At 40.2% G+C, this 22,709-nt stretch overlaps 1 protein-coding gene across 5 annotated transcripts in view; it reads left to right on the top strand.

The window, feature by feature from the left end:
- Positions 1 to 22,709, top strand: part of FER (FER tyrosine kinase) — a 254,067-nt gene that overhangs the window by 15,932 nt on the left and 215,426 nt on the right. For all 5 annotated transcript variants that reach the window (XM_058656235.1, XM_058656236.1, XM_058656239.1 and 2 more), the window contains exon 2: positions 14,548 to 14,811. In XM_058656235.1, coding sequence (XP_058512218.1) covers positions 14,605 to 14,811 — 207 coding nt within the window. In that variant the 5' untranslated portion in view covers positions 14,548 to 14,604. The remainder of the gene's footprint in view (positions 1 to 14,547; positions 14,812 to 22,709) is intronic.

A 22,709-nucleotide genomic window follows, 5' to 3' on the forward strand; every position in this document is an offset into this window, starting at 1 on the left:
ATGAATGATCTCTTCAAACGTAGTAGAAGGTAAATCATGTAACCCATTGGGAGAGTAGTAAGGGAGAGAGCAGGCAATGGGGAGATGCTCAGGTCAGTGTAACTTTCCTTCTATGTCAGTAAATATAAATGATCACATTTGATTTCTAATAGCAGGCTGCTTCATTCCACACGTACTTTTTACATCTTTCTTTGGAGTGAAGAGCTCTGACTGACTCCTTGAATTTGTTCTTGCAGCTTTTTTTTTTTTTTTTTCTGGTTTAGGCCTTCACTGCACGTTTTGTTTTTTCCAAGTGCTTTCCTTATTCCTAGTGCGTAATCGCACCTCCACATGGACCCGCTGTTTGAACTAAGGCATGACCAGCAGTGGTAGGATGGTTTTATGAAGAGTAAATCACTAAATGCCTTCTCCTCTCAGTCTTTAAAACTGAGACAGTTTTCACTTCTAGAATTGTTTGTTAGCTTGTTCTCCTACCTGACCAAGCTACTGTTGTTTTATGTATTTTTTATTTAGCTTTTTGCCTGTCACTCATCCAAATGAATGTTATCTAAAGCGTGATGTGATGATTATGTTTGTAGCTAATAGTGCCATGAGCAGAATCCCACTTTGCGTGCTGCCTCAACCATTGTGCTTACCAGTTGTGTGTTTTCAGATGCCTAGGACCGAGTTGTTGTTGTTGTTGTTTCTCGATACTTGCTCTTCCTTATGGCATTTTTTCTCTATTTCCAGAAAAATCACATGAAATAAATGTATAATTGATTAAAGGTTATACAGAGTTTAATTTTAAGGGAAAAACCAAGTGCTAACAAGTACAAATTACAGATTCCTGGGTGCCTTATCTCTAGGACTAATGTTTTTTTCTAACATTTATTTAAATTCTTTTTTGATGAAATAACCAATCCTTTAACTGTGGGGAAAGATAACTTTATAAAAAAGATTTATTTATTATTTTTATTGTAAAGTTCATATATATAAAGAGGAAGAGAGATAGAGAGGAAGATCTTCCATCTGCTGATTCACTCTCCAAATAGCTGCAAAGGCCAGAGCTGAGCCAATCAAAAGCCAGGAGCCAGGAACCTCCTCCAGGTCTCCTACAGGGGTCCCAAGGCTTTGGGCCATCCTCCACTGCTTTCCCAGGCCACAAGTAGGGAGCTGGATGGGAAGCGGGGCTGTCAGGACAAAAACTGATGCCCATAAGGGATCCTGGTGTGTGCAGGGCGAGGTCTTTAACCACTAGGATAACTTTAATGAAAGGTTTCTGTACAAGATACTAGCACCTAACCAGTTGGTTAGAAATAAAAAATCCTGATGTCAGCTTGGATTCTGACTAAAAAAAGAGCATCTCCAGTCCAGCCATGTATCGGTGTCAACACCTGTCTCAGATCAATACAGTCCCTCAATTCCTAGAAGCTAGCTTTCCTGTCCACTGCAGCCAGGACATTCCTCACACAGTGACTTACATGGTATCATTTCACGTACAGTATGGATATCTTGCCACACCTGTCAGCTTCCTGTGTGACTCTTGATGCTCCTTTGAATTTCAAATGACGAAGGTCTTTCTGGAGGTGAAAACAATTGGCTTGTACCTTTATATTGAATAGTAAGAGTCCTCTTCCTTTCCTCTCTTTTGAAGAGACACCCCTTTTAATGCTTTAGCCGGACTGTATTCTCTACATCCTGCTATGTAAATGATGTTATTTTATTTTGAAGATTTTTGAGCATCCTGCCATTAGATATGTAGCATACTGAGCTAATTTGAAAGCATCGAGTCTGTCTAAACTTCTAGCAGGTTCATTTATCATCTTTCTTAGTTTTGTGGTTTTCTGGTGTTTTAGGTACAAAGTTATATTTAATAGGATTTAAAATAAATTTTACCCTGTGTTACTTCTTTGTCCTAAATGATTTAGTAATCATTTCTTTTGTTTTTCTCTGAAGAATTTTTGGATGTTTTCTTAAAAGAGAGAATTGTTTGTGCTGTAGGTGATGGGCATTCAGCTAACTGCTTAACATCTTTTGTTCTACCCTTATAAATCCTATGAATTTTCCCATTTGGTTATCCTTTGAGTTTTAGACCGAGAAGTAGTGATGAAATAATGGGACTAATGGTTGGAAAGAACCTTGGTGGTCGCTCACTTCCTGCCTTACAGCTGGGACCTCAATGGACTCTGACCTGCCCACCATCATGCAGCTGGTTTTTATGGTTTTTGACACTACTGCTGGTTCTACTCTCTATATATTATATATATAAAGATTTATTTGTTTTTATTGGAGGCAGATTTATAGAGAGAAGGAGAAACAAAAATCTTATTTGAAAGGTAGAGTTACAGAGACAGGAGAGATGGACAGAGAGAGAGAGAGTGTTTTCCTCCACTGGTTCACTTTGCAGGTGACCTCATTAGCTAGATCTGGGCTGGTTCAAAGCCAGGAGCCTAGATCTTCTGGGTCTCACACATGGGTACAGGAACCCAAGCACTTGAGCTGTCTTACACTGCATCTTGAGACACATTATTGGAAGTTGAATTTGAAGTGATACCGACACCCCAGGTGGAAGCTAAGCAGGCAGTGTTGTGGTACAGGCCTTTCATTTTTTTTTTTAAGATTTATTTTTATTTATTTTTTTATTAGAAAGTCAGATACACAGAGAGGAAGAGAGACAGAGAGGAAAATCTTACATCCAATGATTTTCTCCCCAAGTGGCTGCAATGGCCGAAACTGCACCCATCTGAAGCCAGAAGCCCAGAGCCTCATCCCGGTCTTCCACATGGGTGTAGGCTCCCAAGGCTTTGGGCCATCCTGACTGCTTTCCCAGGCCACAGGCAGGGAGCTGGATAGAAAGTGGGGCCTCCAGGACACAAACTGACTCCTGTATGGGATCCTGGCATGTGTAAGGTAAGGACTTTAGCCACTCACCGGGCCCAGGCCTTTTAGTTTTAATACTATCACTAGCATGGATTTTGGGAGACACAAATGAGGATATTCAAACTACAGCAATGTTCAATGTAATTGATTTCCTCAGTTGTCCCTATCATTTGTTTTTTGGTTCAAGATTTCATGCACTGCCTTTGATTCCTAGGCTCTTTAATCTCTTTTAGTCTCTGTCCCCTACTTTTTTTTTTGTACTTTGCTTTTTGTTTTGCTTTTCATTTTCCTGCCTTGTATTTTCTTTTACGAGATGTAATTTGTATATACTTAACGTCTCTTTTGGGAATTGCCTGGTTTCTGAAAACATGATTCATCCTAAGATTTTTTTTTGCAGTTTGCTTTATTTTTCCTCTCCAATTCTCTGAGGTTGTTGGAGATAAAATCATGACTGCTGGCCTTTTTTTCCCCTTTGAAAACATCATTCCGACTTCAAGTATGTCTTTGCTGAATTTGAATGCGTTAACGATAAGACTAAGAAATGTATGTTGTGCTTGATCTGCTGGCACTAGTCAGCAACTCAAATTCAAATTAAAACGACACAAATCTGCCCAAGTTCCTTCCCTCCTCTGTGGCCCATTCCCGCCTTCTTGCCAGTCTGCTGCAGCTAGAAATATATAGTCACTCTGGACGTTATAAAGCAGGAGCAGCCTAAGCCTTTGTCTTTGAAAAATGTGCAGTTTCGAGTGGGAAACATTAAAATGCAAATGATGTCGAATCAAGTTAATAGAATGGCAAGAGGGAGGCACAATGAGAAAAGATTAAAGAACTTTCTCTCTGGTGCCTGTGTAGAACTGTCTGTCAATGTTTCTTGTTCTTACTTGCTCCTGAGTTTCATATAGGTTTTGTTGATTTTCCTGTGATGTTTAGGAAATAGCTTTTTTTTTTTTTGAGATGGTAACTTTTGAGCAGTATTTTCAAAGAGGGTAGAAGAAAGGGGAAAACTTGAATAAAGAAGGCCCGCCTGCGGATGGTGTGGCCCTGTGGAAAGCCCTTCCTCTCTTCTGCTCCAGGCGGGTGGAGTTACTCTCATGTTCTTCGCCCGTGTTTCATACAGAGGTTCTTTCTGCTTGTTATTATTGTGTGTTAGACCTGCTTCTCTCACCTCCCTGAAGTTAATTACAATACTTTTTATTGCTGTGTTCCAGGCTTTGACTCCATGCCTGGCATATTATAGATGTTCAATAAGTGCTTGTTGGATAAATAAATGGATGAGTGAAAACTGATATTAGATATTAAATTAAAAAGCAATGATTTCTTTGCTGGGCAGCTTCTGTAATGCTTGCACTCTGGCTTGCCGAGGCGGAGAGCTAGAATGGGTTGAAGAGTCTGTGATAACCAGCAGAGATGAAGTTGTTCCAATGGGAGAAGAAGCAGTTTACAAGAGGTATAGAGAATCTGTTTATGAGGGCACAACTGGGAACTTTTTCACAGAGATAGTTACAGATATAAGTATCTGCCATTTTCTGAATAAAAATAATTGAAGGAGAAAGAATTTTTAATGCTAAACACTGAATTACAAGTTAATTTTATGTTTCTAGAGTAATGAGAATGCTAAGTTATCCAGGGTTTCTTTTTAACATTCTTTAGTGCAATTACCAAACTTACAGGAAAACAGCAAATAGTGTAATGGTCCCCCTATTACACATTACACACTAACTTCAATAATTGTGTTAATATTAGTTTATATACAAGATGAGAGTATTTTTTCCAGGACTGTTTTAAAGCATTTTGTCATAAATAGCTGTTTTGCAAAATATTCAAATTTCCTAATTGCTGTTTTTTTTTTAAATTGGGGTTGTGATAGCCAAAAGGTAGAAATTGCATAAATATACATCAGTGAGCGAATGGATAGAGAAATGTATTCATACAGTGGGATAATACTAAGCCACATCCAGAAATCAAGCATTGGCCGATCAAATCTCATAGCATGGAGGATCCTCACAAGCACTGTGTGATATAAAAAAAGCCAGATGGAAAAGGTCACATGGAATGTGACCCCACTTTGCAATGTGTAAGCTTATCTGAATACGTAAATACACATAGACAACAGAATTGTGGTTCCAGGGTCGGGGGCAAAGGGCCAGTGGGCCTGGATGCTTGCAAGTACAGGATCTGTCTACAGGGTGATCAAAGTGTATTGGGGCCTGTTGTGCGCTGCTGAGAGTATACTAAATGCTGCTGAGTTATGCTCTGAATCACTTGTTTGTCATTCTGTGAATTTTCCCTCAATTTTAAAAACACTTAGCAAAGATAGAAAATAGAGACACATGAAGTAGGAAATGACATTTTTTCAATTGTTATTGAGTCTTACTCTCCAAATAGAGTCAAAAGCTTGATGTGTATTAACTTGGAGTGTTAGCCATGTATATTCAAACACATGAATGTTAAAATATACATAGCATGCTAATTGATATGTAATTGATATACAGAATATGATATACATGTTCTTAAACCTTTTCCATTCATCGTTTGGTGTTTATCCTCCATGAACTTCTAAAATGTTTGATATAGTTTGATATATATAAAATCTGATATATATAAAAATATATATAATATATAAAAAATATATTTATAAAATTTGATATATATAGTTTGATATATATGTAAAATTTTATATTAGAGGGCAGAATCACTTGCAAAAAGTCATAGAAAAGACAGGAGTGATATGAATGCATGAGAAGATGAAATTTGTAGAAGCAAAGACTAAGGCAAAATAGATACTAGTTTGTATTTTTACTATCTTTGTAGGGAAATCTATAAGGACCATTTATTTCCCTGAGGGGTGCACTGCAGTATCAGGTTATGCGCAGAGTGGGTGGAGCAAGCATCTCTGTGTCCTGCTAAAGCAACCGCAGATGACAGAAATAAATGGGCATGATGTGTTCCAATAAAGCTTTATCTATGAGTGCAGAAATTTGAAGATTTGTTTATTTGTATTGGAAAGGCAAACAAAAATCTTCCATCTGCTAGTTTATTCCACAGGTGGCCACAATGACTGAAACTGAGCCGATCTGAAACCAGGGGCCAGTAGCCGTGTCTCCCACATGGGAGCAGGGTCCAAACGCTTTCAAACATCCTCTATTGCTTTTCTAGACCACGTCAGCGAGCTGGATCAGAAGTGCAGTAGCTGGAACAGGAGCCACTGCCCATATGGGATGACGGCACTCAGAACTGGAAGATTAGCCAAATGAGTCGGTGTGTGGCCTGGCCCTTGAATATAGAAATATGGGAGTGGGGAACAATAAATCTAGAAAGTCTTCTTGTTTATCTACTCTGTTGTTCCTATTTGCATTTTAATTGTTACTGATTTAATTCAGCTGCAAAGTTTCTATTTGGATTTTTTTTTTTTTACAGTCACTCACTATCGTATTTTTCTTTCATGTCATGATATTTTCTCCTTATTTTGGATTTGTTTCCTGTATTCATTTGTATCTTATTGAGTTTTCTAAAGATTATATTTTGAATTACTTTTTGTAGATTTCTTTTTCTTTTGGATCTGTCACTGGGTATTTATTTTATTGCTCTTAGATATCTGGTTTCCTTGATTTTTCATGTTGCATTTTTCCACATTGATGGCTCTATATCTAGTGCAGCTGAAGCTTTCTCCAACTTTCTGACATTTTCTTTTAGTATATGTGTAGAGAGTGAGGCTTTTTCCTGTTATTGCCTGCTACGGTGTTAGTTGGAAACGATGTGTAACCTTTGTTTCTGGGTGGCCCCTTGTGTGTGGTCTCTGTGTGGTTTCTTTTTTTTTTTTAAGATTTATTTTTATTGCAAATTCAGATATAGAGAGAGGAGAAGAAACAGAGAGGAGGATCTTTCATCTGCTGAATTGTTCTCCAAGTGGCCGCAACGGCCGCAGCTGCACTAATCCAAATCCAGGAGCAAGGAGTCTCTTCTGGGTCTCCCACGTGGGTGCAGGGTCCCGAGGCCTTGGGCTGTCCTAGACTGCTTTCCCAGGCCACAAGCAGGGAGCTAGATGGGAAGCGGGGCTGCTGGGATTAGAACCGGCGTCCATTTGGGATCCTGGCGTGGGCGAGGTGAGGGCTTTAGCTACTAGGCTTACTGCACTGGGCCCTTTGTGTGGTTCCTTTAGCAGTAGTTCTTACCAGTGGCCAAGACTTTAGGGTATTTGTGACTGTAGTGGCTACATTTTGCTGATTGACACAGTCCCCTGCAAATGGTGTGGGCTGACCTGCAATGACAGACTGACCAGGAACATGGGGCCACTATGGGGCTCCCTTGGTTTTAGGCTGCACTCAGTAGTGTGTGAGCACTGATGGCTAGCTATGTTGCTAGTTGGCTGTGTGTTCAGGTGTCTAGCGAAAGGGTCTACCATCTGGCTAGCTCATGGACTAAGCCTTGGGACACTGTTTGTGGCTGTGTATTGTCTCATCTCCGGTAGGGAGGGGTTTGTGTGATCTTTGAAGCTGGGGCCTTTTGTGTTTTTGCTTGGTATACACTGTGGTCAGCCAGCATCTTGGTGGTGCTGCAGCCACCTGTGTGCATGGTGGAATGAAGGCAGAGTGTCAAGAATGAGCGTTTGCTGTGGCTGGTCGCTCAGGTCAGGGTGCGCCTTTAGCAGTGAGTCCAGTTTCAAGATGGTGCTGAACATCTTGATGTTACAGGAGTGGTACAGGCGGATGCATTGTGGCTCCTTCTCTGGGTGCTGCAGTGTATGAGTGCTAGGTAACTCCAGACGGTCCGGAGACCATGAGGATGCAGCAGTCAGGAGGTTGTCTAGAGCAGCAGTGGGGACCCCTGTGGGTCTTCAACTGACCTTTCCCTTGCCAGGTCAGGTCAGTCTTCCTCAGCTCTTAGCCAGTCCTGCAGGGAGTCAGTTGGCGGAGGAGAAGCAGGCTGGCTCCGTCTGGTCTCTGTGCGGCCACGATGGGTTTTCTTGCACGCAAGGCTCTCACTACTTCCCTCCTGGCCTCCAGCACACTTCCCCACCACGCCCCTGGGGATACAGTTGTTTATTTTCTGTTATGTTCCCTGTGTGTAAGCCTCACACGACTTTGGCTGTCTTGCTGAATCACTCCCATAAATCAAATGTTAGTTTTGCAGATATATTTTCAATTTGTAATAGTTAATTTCAAATACCACATGTTTTTCAGTTGTTTATAGACTGAAATCTTTTTTTCATATTTTCTTTCAATCAATGGAAGATGATCTTCCATTCCTATTGTTGTAGTAAGGCAGCCAGTTGGGTGCTGCTTCACTTTCGTTTAATTGACATACTGAATTGAGAGAAGGATATTTGACACAGGAGTTAAGTGACCTGCTTGCGTCCCATTTTGGAGTGCCTGGTTCAAGTTCAGCTTTGCTTGCCCTTGATGTGGACCTTGGGAAACAACAGGTGATACCTCAAGTATTCTGTCCCTGCCATTCACGTGGGAAACTCAGAGTTCTAGGTCCTGGTTTCAACTTGATCCAAGCCCAGATGTTGGTGACTTTGGGGAATTAGCTTATCTCTCTTTCAGAGAAATAACTACATAATTAAAAGTTGACAAACTGATCTAGAGACAGCAATCTAAAGAAAATGTAGAGTGAGTTTCTTTTTGAAAATGCCCTTCTTCACGTATATATGTTAAAGACAGAGGGAGAGAGAGAGACTATGATGGTTTTCTTCATCCAGTGATTCTCTCTCTAGATTGCCGTGGTAGTCAGCGCCAGGCCAGGCTGAAGTCAGGAATCAGGAACTCCAGCTAGTCTCCCACCTTGGTGTAAGGAACTGAAGTGCTTTGTGCCATACACAGGAGCAGAAAGCTGGATTGGAACCAAAGTATTCAGAATTTGAGGGGGTGATTCTAAATAGTGGCTTAACCTGCACAATGCCACCCTCAACAGTGGGAGTTTTAAAATACTGTATCCATGATGTGCCCAGGCCAGCATATATTATTTTATAATAAGTAACAGTGTTTGTTAGCTAAACTATGGTGACTGTTCATTCCTGCCTGCTTCAGTACTTGTAAAGGGCCCCACTTGCTACTCTGGAGAAGTGGGTTTTGGGGTTTTAAGTGTGGCTATTCTTTGTCGGCTTTTTGTTACTTTGTGCCTTGCTGCAGGCAGCTTAACATTTTGTTCTGAGAGTTACAGTGTTTCTGACCTGGCAGTGTTGAAGCATGTGAAAGGTAAGACATACCTTCAGAGAATTCATTTTGTATTTTAATGGCTAGTGATTTTACAGTCTTTATTGCTACACAAACATATTTTGATCATGTTAACTTGAGCCATAAATTGATTTTGTGGGGTTTTATTAGTGAAGAAATATAAGTTCATGCTTTACTGAATTTTCTTCTAGGTTGTGAGAGTATCCCTTGGGGGAATAATGAAGGATTTCCTATTTATATTGTATTGTTTTCATTTACTCCTTGGCTGAATTTTCTAAATTAGTGAGTCTTCAATGACATACTTGAATCCCTTTATCATTTTTAAAATAAAGGAAGAAAAAAACATTTTTTTTTTTACCAGAAAACATTATCTGTGTTAAAGTAAATTCTTTTACTTGAAAGGGAGAATATTCAAATACAGATTAAACTTTCTACTGCATAGACAGTATTTCTGTGTCTGAGCTTGAAGAATGTGAAAGTAGCCAGTTGTGGAGCCGAAAGTTGAAAAACAGGAGATGTTTTAGAATATTTACTTATACTTACATATTGGTCTGATATTCGTTGAAGTGCGGTGTGAATTCTGTCATCCTGCCTGGGACGCTTGTTATCCATTTTACATTAGCCGATTTAATAGCTTCCAGTTATGCTTTATGTAATTAAAGTTTGAATTTTAGAGAATAGTAACATTTAATGGTGTCTACAGTTGTAGTCATTGCAAACTGAAAACTTAGAATATGAATATAAGCACCTACTTGGTTATAAATAACAAATTAAATGTAACTAAGTAAGATTTACATAAATGTAAATAATGTTTTAGTAAGTTTTAAAAATTAGTTTCAGTGTTTAATAACCTACTTTACAGTGTGGTGGAGTAGCAGGCTAGTCGTCCACAAGAGGCACCAGCATCCTGTATAGGTCCTGGTTCAAGTCCCAGCTACTCCATGTCCTATCCAGCTCCCTGCTGGTAGTCTGGGAAAGCAGGGAAGATAGCTCTAGGCTCTGGGCCCTTGTATCCACGTGGGAGATCCTGAAGAACTCCTGACTCCTATCTCTGGCTGTTGTGTCTCCCTCCCCTACCTTTGTAACTCTAATTATATATATATATGTATATATATATATATAAATATATAATAGAACATATTTTATGTTATATTTCATATAACATATTTTATATATTTATATTTTATATATAATATATTTTATAATATATATTCATATATAATATATATTTCATAATATTATATATATTTATATGTGTAAATATATAATATTTATCTACATTTATAATATGACATATATTTATAATATTTTATGTTATATATATATAATAGAACATATTTTAAAAGAAAAGCTAACTTGGCAACAGGCTAATTCCAGGTTATATACCTTATGATTAAATTATGTAACATTCCTGGAATGATGACTTTCTAGAGAAAGGACAGATTACTGGTTCAGGTTTAGAACTCCAGGGTATAAGATGGAGTTGGGAAGTGTGATCACAAAAGGAGTCTTCAAAGTGTTTGTGAAAAATGTACATTATATGCACACTATGGTGTGGACTGTACCAAACTACACTTACTGATAACTCCTCTTTTTTCCATGAACTTTTGAAGTACCATCCCAGGGGGGATTCTTGCAGTACTGGAACTGTATAATCCCTTCATGGTTGTTTAATAAGTAAGTCCATGCTAAATCAACAGTGATGTGATCAAATTCAATTAAACAAACAAAACAAGGAATTGCCAGACCTCAAACTCTAGCTCGAAGAGGAACAGCAATAGGAAGAAGCATTCACAATGCAGCTATATTGCCCACATTCTTTCAGATGCAATACACAGGAAGAAGAAAATAAACTCATGCTATAGCCCAAAATTAATTCCAGCAGGGAATTTACTCTCTTCTATTTCCTGCCTCATCTCCAGTGCTTACGGCAGTGCCTTGCCTGCAACAGACAATAAAAATCTGCTGAATGAATTAAGGTAACCGAGGCTGCACAGCATCATACATGCAGCTTGAGTGACCTGCAATCCCTCCATTGCTTCATTTTTTGGCATACAAGACGCTGATTTGACTGGTAGTTATAATTTTAGGTATTGATCTTACAACTTGTAGGTTAAAATTCAAACTCCTTTGAGGGGAATCAAAGCTGGTCACAGACAGCTCCCACTCCTCTGTTACAGCCACACATCTACTGAACACTTCCTGAAATGCTTCCTGATCATTCACACCTCTGTGCCTTTGCACAGGCTGTTTTTCCTCTCTCGTCTGCTTGGTGAATCAGCAACAACTAAACTGGACAGCTGTGCTCCCTACACACCCATCCGCAGAGCCCAGGCCACCTGAAGTGCTCCCATCCTTCAGGTATCAGGGATGATACATGTATCTGTGATTATTGTAACTCACTAAACTAGGAGTTCATTGGATACTAGCAGTTCATTGCTACAGATTTCTTAGCTGTACACACCGCTCCTTGGGTTACAACCCTGAACATGGTAGGTGTGCAATTTACTACATGTTATTACAAGAGAAAATCAACTTTCAAATAACAATGTCCATAATTTGATAAATGTAAGCCACACAGAAAGAATATTTTACAAAAGTGCATGTATGTCAGTGGTGGAATAGCAGGAGATAAAATGGGATGCTGTCTTCTGCTTGCCATGTGCAGCTGGAGTTTGGAGACTTAAAATTGTGCCTCATAGTTGCCAGTTTTCTTTTTCCCCTGCTGCTTGCTCCATACTGTTCATACCTTCTATCCACTTCCCTCATGGCTTTTTATAATGTAAATAGTGGTCCTTATTCCAGTCCTAGCCATATATGTTGCAATTTCTAAAGCATTTTTTTCTGGACAGTTCTAGCTTTTAACAATTTGTATTTTTTTCTTCAATTATCATTTAGTTAATTGTTTTTTTTTTAAAGATTTTTATTATTATTGGAAAGCCGGATATACAGAGAGGAGGAGAGACAGAGAGGAAGATCTTCCATCCGATGTTTCACTCCCCAAGTGAGCCGCAACGGGCCGGTACGCGCCGATCCGAAGCCGGGAACCTGGAACCTCTTCCGGGTCTCCAACGCGGGTGCAGTGTCCCAAAGCTTTGGGCCGTCCTCAACTGCTTTCCCAGGCCACAAGCAGGGAGCTGGATGGGAAGTGGAGCTGCCGGGATTAGAACCAGCGCCCATATGGGATCCCGGGGCTTTCAAGGCGAGGACTTTAGCCACTAGGCCACGCCACCGGGCCCTAGTTAATTGGTTTTTAAAAGATTGTTGTTTTGAGAGGTAGAATTACAGAGTAAGGTTAGAAATGGAAAGCAAAAGAGAAAGAGGGAATGGGAAAATGACATTGGTTGAAGCTCAGAGCCAGAGTCTGCTTTCTGGTTCCCTGCCTGGGCGATGATGAGCCAACTGCTTGGGCCGTCATTAACTGCTTTCCAAAGTGTATTAGCAGAAAGTTGGATTGGAAATAAAACAGTTGAAATTCAAGCCAGCACTTCAGTATGGGAAACCGTATTGTTTCACAATGCTTGCCTCTTGAATGGAGTTCCTGGCTCCTGAATTCAGCCTGGCGCAGCCTTTTGTGGCCATTTGAGGAGTGAACCAAAGGATGGAAGATTGATTTCTCTCTCTCTCTCTCTCTCTCTCTCTTTTTCTCTCTTTCTCTCTCTCTCTGTGTTTCTCCTGTCGTTGTAATTACCTTTCAAATAAAATACATCTTCAAAAAGAACACTTTGATGTACTTTTTTTCCCACAAATTACTTTTCTCTGTCTGATTACCCAATAGTTCATTAGAATAAAGGTTCAGAGGAAGAAAAATTGCAGTTTGTTCTCTAGTTAGAAAACTTCCATTAAAAAATGTTGTTAGATGAGATCATTGAAAGTAGAAGTAAAACTTCCTCTATAGCTTAAAAAGTATCAGTTGATTAAAAGAAAACTCACTTCTGATCTAGATGATCTGGAATTAAAGTTTTTTTGTTTTTCAACTGTAACTGAAAGACTCACTGACTTGAATTTTCTCAAACTGGAGCACAAAATAAGTGTTGGATGTGTGAACAACTGGGATACTTTAGAGGAATTTGTAATCACTGACTTTTAGATGATCCTATATTATGCTGTAGTGATGTTAAACATTTTTTTTTGAGCTGTAATTCACATACAAAAGAATTAATCCACTGAAAATATATAGTTCAGTTGTTTTTAGTATTGTTGTGTGGTCATCAGAATAGTTTTAGAACAGCTTCTTCACGACAAAAATGAAGTCTAGAGTGCATGAAAGTCACTCTTGTTTCTCCCTGAATCAGCCCTAGGCGACTCTTACTGTTTTTTTTTTTTTTTTTTTTTTTTTGCTATAAATGTATCTATTTTGGGCAGTTTGCAGAAATGACTCCTAAAATATGTTTTTTTAAGTCTCGTTTCTGTCACTTACCAGAAGTTTTTCAAGGTTCCTCACTGTTTTGTCTTGAAGGCATACCTCGTTCCTTGCAGTTGTATATAGCAATCTTTTTTTTTAATGAATGTTTACACTTTCATTTATTCATTTATCAATTGATGGATTTTTTCTCTTATTTGATATTTGAAATGGTTGATATTTCCACTTGGTGATTGTTGTTCATAATGATGCTTGAAACCCAAGTTTTTGAGTAGCAATGTCTTGATTTTACTTGAGCTATCCTTAGTAGTGGAATTTCTGGTAGTACAATTTTCTGTCTGTTTTACCTTTTGAGGAACAGTCAACACTATTTTCTGCAGTGACTGTATGACTTTATGTTTCTTTTCTAAAATTTATTTATTTGGAAGTCAGAATTACAGAGAGAGAGTCTTCATTGTGTCACTCTGTAGATGGCCGCAACAGTCAGGGCTAGGCCAGGCTCAAGTCAGGAGCAGGACCTCCATCCAGGACGCCCACCTCGCCCACCTGGGCTCCAGCACCTGAGCCATATTCTGCTGCTTTCCAGGTGCGTTAGCAGGGAACTGGACCGGAAGTGGAACAGCGGGGTCCTGAACCAGTGCCCTTATGGAAGGGCAGCATGACAAACTTTGGGTAACATGCCACATATACCACAGTGTCGGCCCCTGTGACTTTCTGGTTTCTACTGCTAGAGTAAAAGGATCCCAACCTCTGCTTAGTCTCTCCAACTCTGGTTGTTACTGGTCTCTTTCTGATTATTGATATCCTGTTCTCATTGTAGGGTGGGATTATATTTTCCTATTGGCTAATGATATTGAACATCTTTTCTTTTAATTTATTATGTATTCATTTGTCTTTGGAAAAATGTTTATGCCTTTTGTCATTTTAATTTGATTATTTTTCATTATGATTTGTAAGAGTTCTTTATATATTCCAAGTTGAATTCTTTACCAGAACCTTGGCTTGCTATGCCACAGCATCATAGAACAACTCTTTCTTTTCAAAGAAGAGTTATTTATTTATTTGAACAGTAAAAAATAGTTGTATCTTTATATTGAAGACTGACTTCCTTTTGATTTAAGATGTTTTTCCTTCTGTTTAATTACACAGATATGTGCTGATTAGAAGGCTCAGTTGTATATTAAGGACAAGCAGTGCCTTACAAACATGGGGTTTGGGACTGACCTGAAGAATTCACATGAAGCTGTGTTAAAATTGCAAGATTGGGAACTACGGTTACTGGAAACAGTGAAGAAATTTATGGCTTTGAGAATAAAAAGTGATAAAGAATATGCATCTACTTTACAGAACCTTTGTAATCAAGTCGATAAGGAAAGTACTGTCCAAATGAGTTATGTCAGCAATGTATCTAAGGTAAGAAGAATAATTTCATCATTTGTCTCCTATAATATCCTAATTATACTGACAGCAAATAGATCATACAGTCAAGTGAGCGTAGCCGCATTAACGTTCCAGGGAAGTGGTTCCAGACTTCTTTCCGAGTATCAGAATTTCAGAGGGAAAGTTTTCAAAAATTATTTTGGGGGTCTTACATCCTGACATTGTGATTTAATAGATGTGGGGAGAGACTACAGTTTATTCTAATCACTTATCTGGCTTGACAGCCATAGTAAGAAAGGATGGATATTTAACATTTGTTTTCTGCTTTTGGTCACTTGAATTCTGCTGGCTATTTCCTTTGGTACCGATTTTAATTAAAATCCACCTTTCTGAAATTGTCAGTGAATTGCTTGAAATATTTTAATACATAACTCCTATTTGCTGTCCTTCCATTGTTAAAATACTGATATATCAATGAATTAGTCCATCTTAAAACAAATTAAATGGATTTTTTTAAACTCCATTCTATCATGCTGCACGACATATTTAGTACTGTTAGTTTTGATTTTTATGAAATGTCTAATTTGTGGTTCGTTTCAGTCAGTGTATTGTTTATTTTCGACTCCCTTTGGTGAACCTGTGACTGTGGTTAACTCTGACACCTTTCTCCTGACTCCTCCCCTTCCCATGTCCCTTCCTCTCTCATTCCTCTTTAGGTGGTCTCACTTTCTGTCTTGCCAATATTTAGATTTAAAATATGGCTGTATATCATCGTTTTCTTTTTTTTAAATCTGCTAAAACTCAGTACTTTCTTTTGCCCTACTTCTGTACTTCGAGGTGGAGGAATTTGTGATTATATGTAGAAACCAAGTGATTGGGACCTTTGTTAAAAATGAGAAAATTATCAGTTATCTCTAGCTGTTCAGTTTGAATCTTTTTCCTTTGTTGCATGTTTCCCTGATGTATTTATTGTTTGCACTAGTTTCCTAGCTATATAAAGCACATAGTCTAGTGTTTTTTCTATTTTCCCTGTTTTCTCTCTCTCTTTTTTTTTAAGATTCATTTATTTTGAAAGTCAGAATTCTAGAGAGGGCCAGGCAGAGAGAGAGAGCTCTTCACTCTACACATGGCTGCAGCACAAGGCCATCTGAAGCTGCATCTGGGTTCTTCCATGTGCACGGCAGGCTCCTGAGTACCCAGGCCATCTTCTGCTGCCATTCTTAGACCATTAGCAGAGAGCTGGATTGTAAGTCGAGCAGCTGGGACTAGAACTGGAGCCCATGTGGGCTGCCAGAGTCGCATGCAGTGGCTTTACCCATTCATTCTACCACAATGCTAGTCCTTTCCCTCTTTCTGTCATTTCTAATACCTTCTGGGTAAGGTTTGATTAAGTTTTCTTCTCATTTTGGGTTGCACTTTAAAAACAATTTGGATTACATTGTTCTGCATTTTTTGTTCCCAGTAGTCCTTGATTGGGTTCTAGGCTTTATGCCTTTACCCATGTAAGAGGCACTGAATAATTTCTGAGAGCTTGTTTCCAGGTGTGGGTAAGTCGCCTGGTGATAGTTTGATCCTTTTTGTTGTTGTTCTCACACTTGTTAGGTTGGACAGGAGATTCTTCTTTTTTATGGAGTCCCAGGTGAGTGTCTCTCCTGTAAGAAGGCAAGATCGTTATCAGGACTCAAAGGGATGTGCCCAGGAGAGTAGCTGTCATGACTTCTAGCCCTGTGAGCTCTGGGATGTATTCTTTCCAATGTATTTGGGTGATTTTTTTTCTGAGTGTTGAATTATTTTCTTCACCCTTAGTTAAACCAGTTCTTGGCTAAATAATGAAGAAGGAGGGGGCTGGTGCAGTAGCACAGCTGGCTCATCCTCTGCCTTGCAGCATTGGCATCCTATATGGGCATCAATTTGTGCCCTGGCTGCTCCGCTTCTGCTGATGTGTCTGGGCACGGCAGCACTGCTCTGCTGTCCTGCTGCTTCCCCGGGTCCATGGGTCTCCAGCTGTTCTCCTGCCATGGGCTTGTCCTCTCCTGCTTCCCAGAACCGTTCTCTCTCTACGTCACCGTAGCTAATAATTCTCCATCTGTTTAAGCCTGTCCTCACCCTATTCCGCCATCTCTCTTCCCCTAAAATACCTGTCTTTGGCAGTGGTTTTTTTTTTTTTTTATCTCAATCTGAAAATGATCCAGACTCACTTATTTGATTTAGTTGTTTCACTTCAGTGCACTTAGAACATGGACATGAAAAATAACATTCTGTGCTTTGGTAATTTTTCCTTAAGTTACTTTGAAAGGCAGAGCAACACACACACAGTGAAGGGGAGGGGGAGGGATGGAATGAAGAAGGAAGGAGGGATTGAGGGAGGAGAAGAAGGGAAGAATCAGGAATGGAGAGAGAGACAGAGAGAGAGAGAGAGAGAGAGAGAGATCCATCCATCCATCCTGTATCCACTGGTCCACTCCCCAAATGCTCGAATAGGTAGGGCTGTGCCGCCACAGCCAGGAGTCAGCCACCCCATTCAGGCTTCCTACTTAGGTAGCAGGGATCAAGGTCTTGAACCGTTGTACGTTGCCTATCAGTGTGCAGGTGGCAGAAGGCTGGGTCAACAGCTGAGATAGACAGTCCTGGCACTGTGATACGAGGTATAGCATCCCAAGTGCTTGCTTAACCCAGTGTACTGTGATGTTTGCCTGACTTTTTCTTTATTACTTAAGGTTATTTGAAGTGTGTGTATGATACTTAATCCTGCAGGCAAGGTTCTTGGTAGTACTTTGGAAGAAGTATTGGGAGACAGATACCTAGGAGTTGTCTTTGCTTAAAATTCCCTGGATTCTTATTTCTCCATCATTTTTTACTCTTTATTATTTGTTTTAAAGTTTATTTATTTATTTGAAAGGCAGATGTAAACAGACAGACACACACACAATGCAGAGAGAGGGAGAGAGAAATCTTTCATCTATTGGTTTAATCCCCAAATGCCTGTAACAGCCTGGGCTAGCCAAGACTGAAACTAGGAGCCCAGAACTCCATCTGGGTCTCGAATTCCAACTAGGTGTCTCATGTGAGTGTTAGGAAATCGAATATTTAAGTAGCTATATACTGTTCCTCAGATGCAGTGGTGGGAAGCTGGCTAGCTGGGATGGAAGTGGAGGAATCTGAATTCCATCTAAGGTACTCCAGATGAGATGTGTTTATCCCATGCAACTTAGCCTGATATACCACAATGCCTGCCTTTCGTTACTTTCAGGCAAAATAATGTCATAAATGTTACTTTTAATAATTCTGCAGTAAGCCTTTATCCTGGGAGTATATTGAGTGTTCAGTGAATTTGTACAGGAATTTTAAGTTTCGTAGTGTTTTACAATTATTAATAATGCTGCAATGAGTACCGTTGTTTATGATTATGAAAGCTTTCAGGCGAAGTTACTGGAAATGGTATTTGTCAGATCAAAATGTCAATGTGCAGGTAGTTTTTCGTATATTTTGCCAATATAAATATTTCTTTTTTTTAAAGATTTATTCATTTTATTACAGCCAGATATACACAGAGGAGGAGAGACAGAGAGGAAGATCTTCCATCCGATGATTCACTCCCCAAGTGAGCCGCAACGGGCCGATGCGCGCCGATCCAAAGCCGGGAACCTGGAACCTCTTCCGGGTCTCCCACGCGGGTGCAGTGTCCCAAAGCATTGGGCCGTCCTCAACTGCTTTCCCAGGCCACAAGCAGGGAGCTGGATGGGAAGTGGAGCTGCCGGGATTAGAACCGGTGACCATATGGGATCCCGGGGCTTTCAAGGCGAGGACTTTAGCCGCTAGGCCACGCCGCCGGGCCCATGCCAATATAAATATTTCTTCAGTGGCTCTCGTACCACTTTGCATGTCCACTAGAAACGTGTAGTGATGTCTGTTTCAACTTAATCTGGACAACAGGGTGTGTTGTTAAACCTCTGAATTCTTCTTTGTTTGTTGGGCAGCAAGTTGCATCTACTGTGGTTTTATTTCATAGTATTCTAAACGCGATTGAAATTGAACAGCTTTTTCATGCTTAATAGCGGTTTTATTTAAAGCACTTGTTTTATTCTGTGCTGAGCAAATGTTTCACTTTGTTTTCTTATTCATCTAAAATTACACATGCCCCAGTACAGTCAACTATGTTCTGAAGTAGTTAGGCGAGACAGCTAATCCTTAGATAGCCTACTTATTTGGAGAGAGATACTGGCTTATCTGCTACACACAAAAGGAATTGAAATTTTGGCAGTGCTTCATTTGTACATGGAAATAAAAAGTACAGACTTTTTTTTTTTGTTTTGGGTGAACCAGCTTTATTATTTGTAGTCACTTATTAGCACATGAAATGTAATTTCCACCTCTGTAGCTAGAATTTTGATTGTATATTTTTGAAATAATTATTATCAAGTTTGGTTGCAGTTAGCTCTACTATGATATTCAGTTTTAATATAAGAATCGCTGCAATACAATTGACATATTCAGAAGCAGTTTGAGCCTAACATTAATTATGTTCATGTGTGAAACTGGTGGGAGTAGTAAGTGAATACACAAAACTGTGCCCTATTGGCCCAAGATGTGTGTGAATATGTATGACTCATGCCTCCATGTTTGGCTGCCTTTGTTTAACCACTGGTTTTGCTCCATATCCTTCCACATATGGAACTGAAAGTTGTCCAATTTTAGATAACTCTGCTACTTTACAGTAAACCATAAGTTGCAAACCTTCTGAAACTTACTCTGACAAGCAAACTTTGGTTGTTTCAAGGAAAAGCATTGTGTTTATTATAATGGTTTCCTATTTCTCAACCATTTGATATCTGTAAAACTGCAACTTTTTTTGTTTAAGTTTCTGGCTTTTGAAGTATGATATATTTATTTGTTTGTTTATTTATTTATTTATTTAGGAAAGACAGATTTACAGAGAAGGAGAGGTAGAAAGATCTTCCTTATGCTGGTTCACCCCACGAGCATCTGCAGTGGCCAGAGCTGAGCTGATCTGAGGCCAGGGGTCAGTAGCTTCTTCCAGGTCTCCCACGTGGGTGCAGGGTGTCAAGGCTTTGGGCTGTTCTCACTGCTTTCCCAGGCCCAAAGCATTGGGAGCTGGAAGGGAAGTGAAGCAGCTGGGACATGAACCGGCACCCATATAAGATCCCAGTGTAGGCAAGGTGAGGAGTTAGCCACTAGGCTACTGTGTTTGACCCCTAAGTATGCTTCTTAATTTTTTGTCATGCCTCTCATCCCTCTAAGCTGTGTGGTTCTTAATTTGTTGGACTTTGCATACCTAGTGATTATTTGGGCCATAAATACTTGGGCACATGAACTTGTATATTGGAGCTGTGTGGAGAGAAAATATTGAGAAATATTGTGTGGAGAAAATATTGATGTCTATCCCCTGTGCAAAACCAATACAGTCAGAAACTGTGGTCCCAATTTCTTGGGTTCATTTTCTTTGGGATTGTAATTTTTTTTTTTTTTTTTAGTCAAGTTTATTTAAAAGGTGAGGAAATCACGCATGCACATTTAGGGAGTGAGTGGGCGGGGAGGAAAAAAGATGGAGAGAGATGCTTTCATCTTGTTTCCACAGGGAGAGGGAGAATGCCTGATCCCATTGTCTGGTTTCTTGTGAGCCTGGAAAGGTGGTGGCTCCATGGTTCCCACGCCCCAAGTCCCGGGAGAGGGTGAGCAGATCCTGAGGGAGAGCTCATTTGAGTGACAAGTAGACAGAAGGTATTGCATAAGGTGGGGGAGCCACAGCTTCCAGTTCGTGATTCTGAACTTGTGATCTGTCTTTCCCGTTTTGCTCCCTGCTCAGATTTCTCATCACTATTCTTAGGGGTTGCTGAAGGATGTAGATTCATCTCATCTTCTGGAAGTACTTCCTGCTGATATTGCAGCCAGAATTGTGAACCCCTGAGCAGGGATACCAGCAAGCTCTGAAGCGAAGTGCAGAAATGGAGACTCTAATGAATAGGAGACAGCTAAGATTTTCTTCTGCACTTGAGTTGCGTTTTGGAGATGTTGTTTTAGAGATTTATTGAGTTTTTTTTTTTTTCAGAATTTCTGTATTCCACCAGGATTCTGAAATTCCAATGTTCTTATGTAAAAGGCAAACTCAGAATGAAAACTGCTGGTTTGGAGAGCTGTTTAGTTTGAGTTACTGTGTTGTGCAACAACTACGCATTTTTCATGAAATTTTCATGCTGCATTTAGAAAAAAAAATCAAGCAAGAATTAGGAAAGAAAGTCGTTGGAGGATACAGTCTGCGGGAAAAGCTATTTTTGACAGCTATTATTTAGGTATCTTTCAAGCTTGAGTCATTTTGTTGATTATTTTCAATGTTTTACTGTAATTATAGCTCCGCTAGTAGCCTGTTGTTTGACTCAGTGTCCCAGAATAAATGCTTTTTGGTACAAAGAGCTCAGGCTACTTAAATTACTCCCTGATTATTGGAATATTGGCTCACCTTACGTGCATCTGTTAGCTCGAAGGTAAAAGCAACAAAAGACATGCTTTGCTTTTGTGAGGAGTGATCCCGTCTTGGACCCTGAGCCACTTCCTGCTCCCCCTTTCCCACGGGTTGCAAAATTTGCACCTTTCTGGTTATTCACCAATGAGATGTAACCTTATGGCCTCTTACCCGAGAATCCCATCCCCCAGTCGCCTGCAGCCCCTCCCCCAGGCCCCACCCACCTACCTATGGCTCAGATAATCTCAGTTACCAGTTGATTGAGACCCGCCCACAGCCCCTCTTCGAACCAATTCCCCAAGCCCACACACCTTCCAGGCCCACCTGGTTGTATAAATGAGCCTCCACCTGTGCCCCATTCCTCTTTCTCTTTCTCTTCTTCCCTTCCCTCTTTACCTGGCCCTCCCCCTTCCTTCATCTTGCCCCCTTCCCCTGCCCTGGCAGCCCCCATCCTGCCACCGTAGCCGGAGACATGTCCCTTCTAGCTTTCTTCCCCTCCACCCCGCACCCATTCCTACCCTGTTGCAATAAAGGACCTCCTAATACCTTCTTGTGTCTGGTATTTCGGCTCGTGGTAAACTAATCCTGCAAAGAGGACTTGGCTGCGGGAAATTAGCTGCGCGAAACAACCGTAAGAACTTAACTTTATTTAAAACCTCCTAACAGCTTTTCCAAGGGATATTCACTCTGTCCCTGTCTGTAGTTTTCCATTTTTCTTAAATTGAGTGCAGAGTTTAGGTTTACCTTCTTATTAAGAAAGAAAATGAGTGAGATGGAAGGAATTTTGGAGGGAAAGTGAGAGAGCGAGAGAGAAAAGAGACAAAAATCTATTCTCTGAGTGTGTGTGTGTTTGCTGTGAGAGAGAGAGAGAAAGAGAGAGACAGAGAGAGAATCAATCTTCTGTTCTCTGATTCACTTCCCTAATGCCTATAAGACCTGGAGCTGGGTTAGGCCAAAGCCTGCATCCAGGAGCTAAGAACCACGAGCTGAGAACTCATCCAGATCTCCCATGTAATGGGAGCCGTTTCCTCCTGCCTTCCGGATGCATTAGCAGGAAGCTGCAGCAGAAGGGAATAAGGCACTGAGTTCCAGGAACTTTGAGAAGGCATGCAGGTGTCAGAAGCCTTGGCTTAACTTGCTGTGTCAAATTGCTTGCATTCCCTCTTCCACCACAACAGTGTTTGTTTTTTCTTCTTTTAAATGCAGGGTGATAGATGGCACTAACTCTTGGTTCTGCTGAAAGAAAAAAAAAATAGCGTTTACTTCCTAAAAGTTCAAAGTTGTGGGGAGCTCTAAGTGTCTAGTCTTACTTCTGTTTCTTGAAGTAGATGCCATATTTATTTCCCAAAAAGTCTTTTTGAGGGGTTTACAAAATGATACAGGATAGTAGATGGAAGGATTGGTTAGGTTGGGTATGGAGAGATGGAAGGCTTTCCCTCCCTCCCTCCCTTCC

Source organism: Ochotona princeps, chromosome 28 (assembly GCF_030435755.1).
Source record: "Ochotona princeps isolate mOchPri1 chromosome 28, mOchPri1.hap1, whole genome shotgun sequence".
Taxonomy (NCBI): Eukaryota; Metazoa; Chordata; class Mammalia; order Lagomorpha; family Ochotonidae; genus Ochotona; species Ochotona princeps.